Source organism: Chelonoidis abingdonii, chromosome 17 (assembly GCF_003597395.2).
Source record: "Chelonoidis abingdonii isolate Lonesome George chromosome 17, CheloAbing_2.0, whole genome shotgun sequence".
NCBI classification, from domain to species: Eukaryota; Metazoa; Chordata; order Testudines; family Testudinidae; genus Chelonoidis; species Chelonoidis abingdonii.
The window spans coordinates 41,732,515-41,745,990 of NC_133785.1; the positions used below are offsets into that span (position 1 = coordinate 41,732,515).

General features: G+C 47.9%; 1 protein-coding gene across 8 annotated transcripts in view; it reads right to left on the reverse strand.

Annotated features, from left to right (window-relative positions):
* Window positions 1-3,049: 3,049 nt before the first annotated feature.
* PLXNB1 (plexin B1) overlaps window positions 3,050-13,476 on the reverse strand; it is a 281,915-nt gene continuing 271,488 nt past the window's right edge. For all 8 annotated transcript variants that reach the window (XM_075073224.1, XM_075073226.1, XM_075073222.1 and 5 more), the window contains 5 exons: window positions 11,962-12,109; window positions 9,670-9,734; window positions 9,487-9,562; window positions 8,881-8,955; window positions 3,050-7,427 (listed from right to left, as the gene is read on the reverse strand). In XM_075073224.1, coding sequence (XP_074929325.1) covers window positions 7,323-7,427; window positions 8,881-8,955; window positions 9,487-9,562; window positions 9,670-9,734; window positions 11,962-12,109 — 469 coding nt within the window. In that variant the 3' untranslated portion in view covers window positions 3,050-7,322. The remainder of the gene's footprint in view (window positions 7,428-8,880; window positions 8,956-9,486; window positions 9,563-9,669; window positions 9,735-11,961; window positions 12,110-13,476) is intronic.

Consider the following 13,476-nt stretch of genomic DNA (forward strand, 5'->3'; position numbering starts at 1 on the left):
TAGTCCTGAACAGTCAAAAGGCAAGTCCTGGATAGTGCGTTGGATGTCGTGTGAGAGCCCTGACACTTGAAGCCATGAGCTCCATCTCATGGCTATTGCAGTTGCCATTGTCTGGGTTGCTGAGGCCACTGAGTCCAGGGAGGCCTGTAAGGAGGTCTTTGTGATGACCTTGCCCTCCTTCAGGACAGCCACAAACTCCAAGTGGGAGTCTGCTGCTGAAGCAGTTCCTGAAACTTGGACAGCATGTTCCAGGAATTATAACTAGTTGGCAATGCAAAGCTGAAGCCCGCCCGGTTGAATACACCTTCCTACCAAAGAGACATAGCTTCTTCGCATTTAGGCGTCAGCCCCTGTTGTCCCTGCCTTTCTTTCTGGCTGACTGCCTCCACTACCAGAGTACCCGGCTGAGGATGAGTAAACAGGCACTCACACCCCATAGAGGCTACAAAGTATTTTCTCTCTACCCCTTTTGCCAGGAGGGCAGGGAGGAAAGAGAGGTGGGTGTTCCCCACAACACCTTAGTGGTGTTATGGACAGTCTTAATGAGGGGCAAAGTCACACTCAAAGGACCTTCAGAGACCAGAAAGTTTTGAGCCACCCTCTTGAGCAACTCTTGGCGTGCCTTGTTGTTCATGGCAGGCAGTGTGGTAGACGTGCCCGGCACCAGTTCATCCGAGAATGAGGATAATGCCCATGGGGGCACCAGATCTTCCTGCCCCTCTGGTTCAGTGTTGACAAATGCATGCATTGGAAAACATAATCCCAACATACAAAATGATGGAATTAAATTAGCTGTTACCACTCAAGAAAGCTCTTGAAGTCATTGAGGCTAGTTCTATGAAAACATCTGCTGACCACATCTGCTTACCACAGGAAGGGCAAGATCATAAGATGATAAATATCATAACACCACTATATAAATTCATGGTACAACCACATTGTGAATACTGCAAAGTCCCGGTCACTCCATCTCAAAAATGATGTATTAGAATTGGAAAAAGTACAGAGAAGTGCAACAAAAACCATGATGGATATGGAACAGTTGCGAAATGTGGAGAGATTAAAAGAACTGGAACTGTTCAGTTTGGAAAAGAGCCAACTCGGGGGGACATGACTGGTATGGAGCAAGTGAAGCAGGAAGTGTTACTCCCCCTTCTGATACCACCTAATGCGATTCCTGGGCCCGTGGGACTCGCTGCCAGGGGATGCTGAAGGCCAAGGCTGGAACTGGGTTCCGAAAGGAACCAGGGAGGTCCAGGAACCCTGCAGTGGCTCAGTGCCAGGCTGGAGGGAGGCGTTAGCTGCGAGGTCCCTGCACTGGCCCGCGGGCTCCGGGCAGAGCCCAGCCCAGGCCAAGGGACAAAGCCAAGGCCGGGGCCTTGCTGCGGGCCGGGTGGGAGCGGAGTGGAGCCCCCGGCCCAACCTGCGGGAGGAGCCGCCCGGCCCTCGGGGCGCCCCAGGGCAAGCGACGGGGGCGGGGGGGTCCCTAGCAGCGCCTGACCTACCTACCGGCGCCAGGGCGGCGTTGTCAACGGCAACACCCCATGTGACAGGAGTGCGGCCGCGCGAGCTGCTCGCGGAGCCCAGTGCAGCAGCCCGCGGCGCGAGCGCGGATCGGGCCCCTCCTGCGCAGGCTATGGGCGCTGGTGCCCCCTAGAGCTGCCGCCCCGCTACCTTGACACCCCTCTCCCAGCTCCCCAATGCGCCTGGGCAGACACTGCCCCAGAACAGCGGCCTTCCCACCCCCACCCCTTTCCCATCCACCGCTGGTCCTGGGAACGCCTGTGCCAAGTCAGTGCAGAGCGCGCCACCTGCCCCTGCTGCCCCTGCCTGGAGCACAACAGAAGTCCTGGACCTTCTTGGCTCTTACGCGGTGGCACAAACCCAGCTAAGGAGCAACTGGCGGAACAGAGACAGTAGCTACATGCAATTGCAAGAGGATGCAAAGCATGGGACGTGAGACGGATGAGACTCAGTGCCTGGTGAAAGCAGGGAACTGCAGCAGTCACATCCGCAACAGGTACCTGCTGCTTCTACAATGAACTGCATGCCATACTTGAAAAGGACTCCATTCCTCCCCAGCATCTCAATGTGACTGTGGGGCTCTGCATAGATGCAGGGGTCTATCCAGCCACCTGAAGAAACTTGCAGGATTGGTGCCTTAGGCCAGCAGTTCTCAAACTTTAGCAACCCAAGGATCCCCATTTTGATTTAAAAATTTTCAGCCCCCCCCCCAATTCCTCCTGCTCAGCCCCTGCCCCACCATCTTCCCTGAGGCCATGTGTTTGCTCCCTTCTTTTCAGCCACGCCCCCTTCCTCCATCACCTGCTCTCACTCATTTTCACCAGGCTGGGGCAGAGAGTTGGGGTGCAGGCTCTGGGCTGGGAGTTTGGGTGCAAGAGGGAGTGAGGGGTGCAGACTCTGGGAGGTAGTTTTGAGGGCGGGAGGGGGTGCAGGAGGCAATTTGGGTGCTGAAGGGGAGTCAGGGCTGGGGGGGGGGGCTCTGGGTTGGGGTGTGGGAGTGGGGTGGCGCTTACTTCAGGCAGCTCCCAAAAGTGACCAGCACTGCTCTGGCAGTGAATCCTAGGTGGGGGGTTAAGGAGTCTCCACACGCTGCTCCTGCCCGCAGGCACCGCACCCGCAGCTCCCATTGGCCGCAGTTCCTGGCCAATGGGAGCTGCAGAGTTGACACTCAGGCCAGGGGCAGCACACAAAGACCCCGTTCCCCCCCAGCTGAAAGGGACCTGCTGTGCGACCTGTGACCGCTCCTCCCCCTCCCTCTCAGCTGTTCCCCGGCGTGAAGGAGGCGCTGGAAGGAAGGCAGAGGAGTTGATCGGGGGGGCCCACGGACCCCCTGGAGTACCCTCACGGACCCCAGTTTGAGAATTGCTGCCTTAGGCAGCAGTAGCATGCTTAACACTGAATGTGGCGATTGTGTGGATGTTGCCTGGTACAGATGTCTCAGTGTTTTAGTGCTGACTTCAGGTCACCATATTTTGGAGCATAAATAGCAGCCAAATGATTTTAAGACACAAAACCATGACACCCATTCCATGTTGTATATTAATGTTTATTGAATCACTCATGTAAGAATTCTCTCTTTATTAAAATCATTTGGGTTCTAAACTGATTATTTACAGACATAACCTCTTGTATCACCAATAGATTCCTACATCTCACAATAGTATCTACAGTTATTACACTATGTAACAATATTCATGTTTTCAAGCTTTTTATATTAATTATTAATTCCAATTTGTTGAGAAAGAGAGCATGCTGGGAGCTGCAAGAGCTCAAAAAGAAGGGGTAGGATGTGGACGTGGGGCTGGCCAGGCCACAACAAACTGGAAAATACAAAATTAAGTCAAGGGAGGATGTGTATGTACAGCCCTCCCACTGCCAGAGGGGCAGAAATAACCAAGCAAATGCACCTGGTGTCTTGAAAACCCAGATAAATCAGCCCAGGGAGAAAGGCACCAAAAAGTGACATCTAATGGGAACCAGGGATCAGACTGAGGCAGCACCATGGTGCTTCACTGAACCAGATCCCATCAGCTTCTGCAGAATTTAAGATTTCATTATATGTTTTTAAGTGCTTATGGTTGTAAAGAAAAACTTCTGAATGTGACCCCCAAACCTGTGGCCAGCTTGAATCTGAAGCTGGAGAGACAAACTGTAGAGTCTCATCATGTAAGGGGGGGTTACCTGAAATCTACTGATGCCAATTTATATTGCAACATTGATTACCATTTCAGTTTTCCCTCCCATATTCTGACAGCTGGAAGCTAACTTCTCCCCCTCATCCCCCAGGCAAAAACCACTTCGTATCTGAGAGCGAGGATCTAAGGTCTGTCAAAAAGTTATGTTTCGTGGCAAGAAATTAATAAAACAAATGTAAAGAGCTATCTCTGTGTCCTGCAGAGACAGAGACTAGGTGTATGCAGCAGGACGGCCTGACCATGCTCCAATAGAAGCCATGTCCTGTAGGAACATGGTACATATCCAAAGGCGATCTAAGGAAACAGAAATCCCTGGGGCTTTTGACACAGCAACCATGGAGATAGGAAGGCTGAGTGGAACCTCCCAGGGGTAATTAGGAATCTACTACCTCCCCAACAGGAATTCTTATTAAAGACTTTTGTATAAGCGTTAATGAAACCTCACCCTGTTGAGGTAATGGACTTTACCATGTGGGAGAGGCATGAATGGAGAGACCAGAAGGGGCATGTCTGAACCTGCAAACTGATCAAGTCACAGGGATATTAAAAAGTGGGTCCAGGATGCAGCAAAAGGGAGTTGGTATCTGACAGTGTGATGGTGACAGATTGGAGGAGAAATGTATGCTATCAACTTTTCTGTTTTCACTGTGACTAAGCTGAGAATGTCATATCCTATTTAGCATTTGAGACGGGTCAATCTGGAGATGTTAAGCATTTTATTTTCTTTTGACACCATTTTTGCAGTGTTTTTAAATGACTCTTCTTTTTGTTAATATTACTGTTATATGGGCAAATCACACGCACGTCCCTGGAGAAACAAGAAATCTGTTATCTCCATGGAGAGGCACTGAATGGTACCCACACCCACCTCAGTCCTGATCAAGGTACACAGACAAAGGTGTACACTCCTTGACTTGTGTTGCCATCACGCTCTGGCAGGCAAATTGAGGGGGAGAAGCTGATGGATCAAGTAGGAGCCAAGAGTTGGCGGGGAGAGGTTGGTCACAGAGACCAGCACCTGACATCAGGTTAATGTAAATCCTGGATAAACAAGAGAATTCTCCTCCTCTCAAATTGACTGACAGGACTTTGTGAGAGCGCAGAGAAAAGATTTTCTACAATGTGGGAGAGGCAAAGGCAATGCAGGGCCACAAACAGCGGAGGAAAGTCTGACAGCTCTTGGTGTCTGGTTGGAAAAGTTATAAAGACAGATGCCAAAAGAGTTTTGAATCTCATGCTCCCCAACTCTGGGAGGTTTGCTTGGCACTGCACAGATGGGATCATCACTCTTACCCATCCTCCCTCCCACATTTGTTTCACCTGCCTATTAAGTTTTGCCTGAACCTAGACTTGCAAATTCTCTGGGGCCAGGGCTGTTTTTTATTGTATGACTGCACACGGCTCAGCCCAACAGGGCTCTCATCTGTCTGGCACCTCCAGGTAACACAAACAAGAACAGAGACCCCATATTTCTCTGCTGGAGTCTAGCCATCTCCATGTGATCATCAGTTACAGGCAAAAGGCGTGAATTGGCAGTTGAAGTTGCGCTCTGTACAGGGTCTGTTTCAGCTACACAGGGCTGGTGTCATTCAGCACTGAAGCTATTCCTGGCTCCACTGAGGGGGACAAATGGGTAAGAGGAAACCAACGACACTCCCCCACATGCTCAGTTGGGGAGACATGGCTGGGGGAATGAAAGAGAGAAATCCCTCCCCTCTGACCAGCAAGAAAGCAAGGGTTACCTCAAGCCCTACTTAGGTGTGGAGGGAGGGGAACGCCTTTAGTCCTCTCTGAGAGGATGGAACCAAACTCAGACCAAGGGTGGGATGGTCTAGGGCACAGCCTGAGTTTGGTTCCATTCAATTTGGAAAGAGGGAACCCTGCCAGAAGGGCTGGTCATTTTACAGAGCATGGTCGCTGTTTGGTACGCTCTCCTGGTGCTCATCCAGTGGGACTCCTGGTCACTTGGTTCCTTTGCTCTGCTCTTTTGGGGGCTGTGGTGACAGTTCAGGATTTCCACTAAGATTTTAAGTGGGCAGCAGGTCACTAAATGGGAGCCACACAGGAGAATTTGAGAACAAGAAATTCAGCTTCAGGGGCATATTTGAAGTTTCATTTTAGGCTGAGATAAAGATGAGGAAGGTATATCTGGTTGTGAGATTGAGCCTAGAAACCATTTCAGCTTAGTGGGAAATTTGGGGAAAAGTCAATTGTTATTGTGAAACTCTAGGTGTTTCTGGAAAAGTCGGAAGCCCCCGATGTGCCCAGTGGGGCACAGACTAGGCAGAAGCAGTTTGACACAGTCAGTGCTTAGCCTGGGGAGTTTGTGATGATGACAGTGTCCAAGGAGGTGCTCATCCAGGTGAAGTATTGTCTCAGAAAAACAAAATTAACATTCCCCTTGAGCATGTGAATACTTGGTAATTTTGAGGGTATTTACAGATCCAGTTCATAGAACCAAAATAGCTACAAGCCAGAGAAAGGAAATAGATACAAGGCCTTCACTGTGCTTTCCAAGTGGCAGGACAGCATCTGACCACAGAGAACCAGAGGGCCAGACATACATCTAGGTTAGAGGCACTTCACTAAGTTCACCTTGCCCCCTCCCCAAGCCATGCTAAATTCAAGTCCAGGGGAAAGTGAGTATAGCTCCATAGATGTCAGTAGCATGGTGCCTGCTTACACTAGAACTAGAGTGAGCCTACTGGGTCACCATCTGGAACTGGTGAGCATGTTAGTCTCATTAGCATGAGTCACTGACAAGCAGTGAGGAAGACTAAAATCCTGGGACCAAGTGACTTTTCTCATCTCCCCCTCAGTCTATTTCTCAACCCTACATTCAGTATTTTGGGGTGCCAGGCACAACCCCTCCAGTGCACTGATGTTCATGCTGTGGGAGATGCTCCTCAGCTCAGGCCATGGAACAGGTGGGCCACACTGCAGGCGGGTTGCTTCTAGGCCTGTATGCAGGAGGAGTACACTCTGGTCCCTAGGGATTGGCCCAGGTGTGGTAAACTCTCAACAGGTGAAATCAGTCCTAATGCCCCAACTAGTTCCATGAGGGCTCAGGAAGCTCACACACTTACGTCCAGCACTACCATGACTGCAGTAGCCTGGGATATTACCATCATAGTAGTGGTGGTTATACAATGTTCAGGGCAGCAGGCACAGCACTAGTCTCTCTTACCCCTGGTGCTAGTACCAAAATGAGGGTAGAGGCTCACATGAAGCCAGGTATGGTCTTTAGCTTTGTTCTGAAGCTCTTTATGTTATCCAGCTCCTTCACAATATTGTTTGGAAACTTGGCACATTCACAACATGTGGGAAGAAGGTGCCTGGTTTCTCTCTTTCTCACACTGTGGTTTGTAGAAACTCTCAGAATTTAAAGTACATTTTAAAAAAGGACAAAAAAATCTGTAAAAAAATATTCTCTGAGATGTAAGGACGTTTGTACTGTGCATTTTCTTGGCTACCTCCTCCTGTGTCACATGCCAGCTCCTCAGAGTGTCTGGTTCCAAAGGCAGTGGGACACTTTGTGTGTAGCTATGAAGTTCCAGTGAGCAGCACTATTCACCCAAGAGCATCACAATCTGTTTGTCTGGGTCACAAATCAGTGACTTTGTTCTCCACAGCAGCTGCGATCTGCTGCAGTCGGTATCCCAGTTGCATCTTCTGGGCTGTCGGGTCTTCTTCCAAGGCTGTGATGATCTGCAACAAGACTCAGAGCTCACTGGCAACCTCCCTTGTGCACAGAATACTATTAGAAGCAGATTCCCCTGGCTGAGAGCAAGCCTCAGTTCCGTTGCAGCTATGGGTATTGGGATCCACAGTGACGGTATGTCTCAGAGGGACTTGCCGCAGCCTTGCCATCCTAGTGGTAATCCCCTCTGAGTACCCTATGGTTTCTTCTGTGCCATCACCCACTGCTCTCTTGCAAACAATGCTCATCCCTTTTATTGTTTATTTTTTTTAAATAATTTTGTTTATCTACAGAAAAAAGTTAAGCAAAAACCAAGAGGCGTGCTAACGGCAAAAAATCTTCATTTTAAAACAGTCAATAAAAACTGCTAAGTGACAATAGAGTAATCACTTGACATCATTTCCTCTGTTGTTTATAGTGTTACTGTAGCCGTTCTGGTCCCAGGATATTAGGGTGAGGTAGCATCTTTTATTGGGCCAATTTCTGATTGGTGAGAGAGACAAGCTTTCATACTTAAGCTTACCAAACAGAAGTTGGTCCAATAAAAGATATTGTCTCACCCACCCTTGTCTCTCTACCGTCATTTCCTTAACAGTTAGATACACGGAAATGCACACATCTTACACTGAACATGTAACAAGTCACTATTCTCATTAAGTACAAAGAAATGCATGTTTCATTACAGCAAAACAGCCTTAACTCTTCCCCAAAGCAGATAATATTCTTTCATCAATAATCTCAACTAACACAAAGCCCTCCAAAAAAGAAACAAAAATTAAATATGTAAAGATTAAACAGTCTCAAATGTAAGTCCTCATGCACAATTTTCACCATAACAATCTATATTGTACACTTTACCTATTAAAATACACATAACAATATCAAGAAACTGCAATCTCAAATACTTCTATGGTTAACTGATAAATATTTTAATCATATTTCCCTTTTAAGCTATGCCTTAAACTAAAATATTTAGATAACAAAAACACATCAATATTGACAATCCCTGGGTGAGAGTGAAGGCTCTTTTGTTGTGACATAATATACATTTCTTCCTATTTGATGAGGTCAATCAATCTGGCCTAGGTTTTTAAATGTGTTTAGGCATTGCTGCACTCAGCACGACACCACTTGATTTAGGAGTCTAAACCTCATTTTCAAAAGGGATTTAGGCTCTAAGTACCTAAAGCACTTTTGAAAGTGAGATTTGGGCACTTCAGTCACCAAGAGTTACAACACTGAGCACAGTATTGCCTAGATACCTTTAAAAACATGGGCCTATATACTATGAGGGCAGTGGAACATTTATGATGCCCTTAACTATTAATTTCTTTATTCACAAATCCAACAAGAGACAGGACTAGATGAATCTATGAAGGGCAAGCATAAGATAACAGCAGGGAGGGATGTGTATGAAATCACCCATTGAGGTTGGGGCCAGTAAGCCAAAGCTGCACTCACCTGGTCATAGTACTTGTTGATGTATTTGTAGAGTTCATGCAGAGCCACCATGGAATTGAGTTCACCTGAGTAATTCTAGGGTAATATAACAAACACTTAATTAGCCAAAATCTCTGGGCAACACCAAGACAATTGTTCACCCAAGTTCTGCTGCCCTGGGAGCTCAGTGGGTAAAGCTCCAGAAAGCCTCTAAACCCAGCTTGGGAGCAAGGGCAAAGGGATTTAGAGAAAAACCTAGAAAGTAATAGTGGCACACATGGATCACATTTAAGGGGAAAGGGAGCAGAGACCCAGTTGCTCCTGCATTCAGAAACCTTAGCTACATTGGTCTTTTCCCCCCTAAAACTTTCCACTGGTGCTGGCAATGGTGTTGAGGCTAGCGCTGACAAGACACCAGCAGCTGCTATTTTTTAACTGAGCTCCTATGAGCCAAGTCCTGATGCAGTAGTTAAAATGTCTGGCCCTTGCTGACACTAACACTGGAAATCTAGTGGGATATTCTAGGGAAAAAGGGTAATGCAGACCCTATGTCAGGGAGGCAGACTGCCCACCTTGTGAGACCCAATGGAAAATGCACTGATTTCTGAAATAAGTTGCTTTATTTACCCTTGACAGCTCAGCCAGGGCAGAGTTCATTTCCTGGTCACTGGCGGAGATGGTCTGCCGAATGTCTGCATAGTACCTATGCAATGGGAGAGCACGGGGCAGTTAATGCAGTATTTGCTCCTTTGCTGCCTCCTCCCTCTGCCAAACAACCCAGTTGGCCCCACCTGCTCACTCAGACTTTACCTTTCTACCATCTGCTTGTAGCGAGGAATGTCCCGGGCATAGAGCAGCTTGTTGATTGGCGAGTCCTTTAAAGGCCAGAAACAGACTGACAGGTTACAGAAACCAAGACCAGGGAGAGGAGACACAAATGCTGGGTTTCCACGGCGGCAGGCAGCCTCTGTCCCTCCCCTGCTCTCATAGAGGTGGGCAGAACCTGTTCTCTACAAGATGTGCAGAGAAGAGGCAATCCCCTCCCACAACAGGGGCAGGGAGGCCATGCCCCAGGCTCCAGGTACCCACATGGGTCGCCAATTATGCAAAGATTTCTCAACATGAGCACAGACTAGGGACCATTCCCTGCCACCGCCAGGGTGGGGAGTGGGTGCCTGAGACAACAGCCATCACATGGCTGTATCCAATCTATATCTCTTAGTGGGAGGCCCCCAGACAGATACACTAAGGACCTGGGGCAGCATCATCCTAATAGGCTAGTACCACCTGCCTAACAGAGGAAATGTGCTGTACTAACTGTTAAAGAACAGGAAGTGATGACCTCAAATGTCAGGCAGGGCCGACTCTGTCCATTAACACAGACTCAGGGATTTCCATCTAGCTTGGTCTCCAACAGGGAAAGGTGACCTTGACATAGCCTAGATCAGGGGTAGGCAACCTATGGCACGTGAGCCAAATGTGGCACGCCAGCTGATTTTCAGTGGCACTCACACTGCCCGGGTCCTGGCCACTGGTCCAGGGGATCTGCATTTTAATTTAATTTTAAATGAAGCTTCTTAAACATTTAAAAAACCTTATTTACTTTACATACAACAATAGTTTAGTTATATATTATAGACTTAGAAAAAGAGACCTTCTAAAAACGTTAAAATGTATGACTAGCATGCGAAACCTTAAATCAGAGTGAATAAACGAAGACTCGGTACACTACTTCTGAAAGATTGCCGACCCCTGGCCTAGACTCTAATTATAGTGCTATAGGCTCCAGAGAACACTAACATTTCTGTCCTGGCTTTTCTTCTCATGACACGTCTCTCTGCATCATCATTGCAGCCTCAGTTCCCCACCCATGCATGGAGTGCCCTCCCGGAATGTCTCTCATCCATCTGCAGTCACTGACCCCTCAGTAAAGAGAAACAGAACTTGTTTCCTTTCATCACTCAAAAGAGAGAGTGACAAACACCACACAGGGCTGAGGCCGGAGATGCCACAAGCCACCAGAGTGATATGGTTCTACCCATGTTTGATATTTAGCCATTCCTGCTTTTTGGCCCATCTCCCCTACTCCTCACAGCAATAACCTTGTACAGACAAGCAAATTGCTCCGTTGCTCCTAATTCTTTTATTATAGCCAGCCACATTTCCATGACATCTACAGGAAATTAGCTGGCTGAAAATTTTATTTAATCAAATTTGAAAGACAAGTCAAACAGTCATTCCTCCCCCATGCTGTGAGTTAGCCTTGTTGTGTAACCCTGTAATGTAGGAACAGATGACTGGAAGGAGGATCCTAGATCATCGAGTCCAATCTCCTGCTATCACAGGCGGCCCTGTCATGGAATTCTGTTCATAATCTAAAACTAGTTGGGTTGTTTGCCCCCACTATTCTTATTGGGAGACTGCTCCAGAACCTCGCTTCTCTGATGCTTAGAAACCTTTCTCTAATTTCCCACCTACGTTTATTGATGGCTTGTTTATGCCCATTTGTTCTGGTGCCAATGTTGTCGTTTAGCTTAACCAGCACTTCTCCCTCCCTGGTGCTTACCCCCATGAGCATTTATATAGAGCAACCAGATCCCCTCTCAGCCTTCATTTTGCTAGGCTGAACAAGCCCCAAGCTTTTTTAGCCTTCTCTCATAAAGTAGGCCTTCCATTTCTCTGATCATTCTAGTAATGTTACTGATGTCATCTATCGCTCCTCTCCAGCCCCACTGTTGTCTCGGAACCTGTCTGGCACATCATATCCATAGAAGTATTTCAGTTACCTGGGCAGGGATGGGAAGGCACCTCACACACCCTGGGCAACATTCTAATATCACATTAACAATCGGGCCAAATGTCTCACTCTCTCATCAGTTTGTAGGGACAGCACCCAATATGCAAACAGAGAGTAGTGAAGGGATCCGATCCATCTACTTGAATGGAGTAACACATACTGTTCCCCCCTCACTGAACCTGCACCTCCTTAGAGCACGCACACTCTATAGCACTCTAAAACAAGATGCAGCTTGGAGGATACACAGCGTTCAAAATCTCACTGTGCTGCACACACTGGCTGCTTCACCCCACCTCCATGCTTACCCGCCCCAGCTTGTGGTCGGCAATAGTACAGGAATCCATGAAAGTCTGGGCAATGACCAGGAGCACGGCATCTACATTGTCCGATGTCTGCACATCAAACACAAACTGTGGATTTTTGATTATGTTGATCCAGAACCTGAGGGGCAGGCTGCAAAGAGGAGAGATAAGGAAAGGCAGGGATGAGTATCACGCCCTCAAAGAAGGTACTAACCCTGCTTATTGCAAAGCACTTCAACATCAGCATGGAGTTCCCAATTCAGCTAGAACAGAAAGGTTCCCAAGCCACTGACAACTGGCCACAGAGATTAAATCTAATGGAAGACCCAACAGCCAGTGCTGCGCATTCAGAAAAAGACACAGATGAGCCTCTCAGAAAGCAGAATCCCCTTTGATGTGAGAAGTTTCACTTTTACCACATGACATTCCCAGAAAAGCCATCCTGTGAGGCCTCTCTCAAAACCAGAGTCTATGGACAGCCACGTTCACGTCAAAAGCTGCAGGCTGAGATCTGGAGCTGTGAGGGTTAATAAGGCCATTCTGCAAATCAGGAAACCCCATCTTACTCTACTGCTGAGTCACTAATCTCCTCTTTTACAAACAATTTACAATCTCAAGGTAGATCTAGGGTTGTGGTTCTCCAACTTTCCTAGTGGAGACCACATCTTTACAGAGATTCTGTCTCTTGAGCACCTTCCCCATCTCACTCACCACCACTTAATGCCCTTGCTCACATTCAGGGCAGTACTCCTGAATTTATAGCTGTCTTCAGTGCATTAAGTACTTTGTCCTCTGAAGGAGAAATTACTTACCTGTTCAGTAACTTAAGTTCAACATATTTTGTCTCTATGGGTGCTCCACTGTAAGATTTGTACACCCTTGTGCACTCAACTGAAGATTTTAGTTAGCAGAGTCTGTGCCTGCCCACTACACATCCTTTTGCTCCAGGGCAAGGCTATATAGTTAGGTGCAAACTCACAGCTACTCCAGTTCCTTCTCAACCACAAAACCCAAAAAGACTCCACAACAGAGGGGAAGGAGGGCTGGAGGTGAAGCACCCAGAGAGACAAAACATCTAGAAGAACTCAAGTTATTGTAGAGGCAAGTAACCTCTCGAGTATATGTCTCTATGGGTGCTCTACTGTAGGAGATGCCAAAAACAGTTTCTTAATATGAGGGTGAGTGCTGAGAAGGGGGATCCAGCATAGTCCTGAGGCATCACCAAAGGCCATGTGGATCTGGAGGCATGGGTGATATATAATGCTTGGAGAACATGTTCTGACAAAGTGGGTTTTATTCACCTTGTTATGTTGCATGTGAGTCTCACAGTCCTAAGCTAATACAGGAGCCAGCAAACAGAGCTGCTAACAGGGGAGTTTCAGTGGGAGTTTCCAGGGGGAGGTTGCAGGGGAGACCAAGGCGGAAGAACCAAGAAGCCAGAAAAGGGAGGGGGCAGGGGTCTGCCAGCAGCCCAGTGCTTGTTGGGGGCCTGTGGTGCGGTGTGTGGCGTGGACTGCC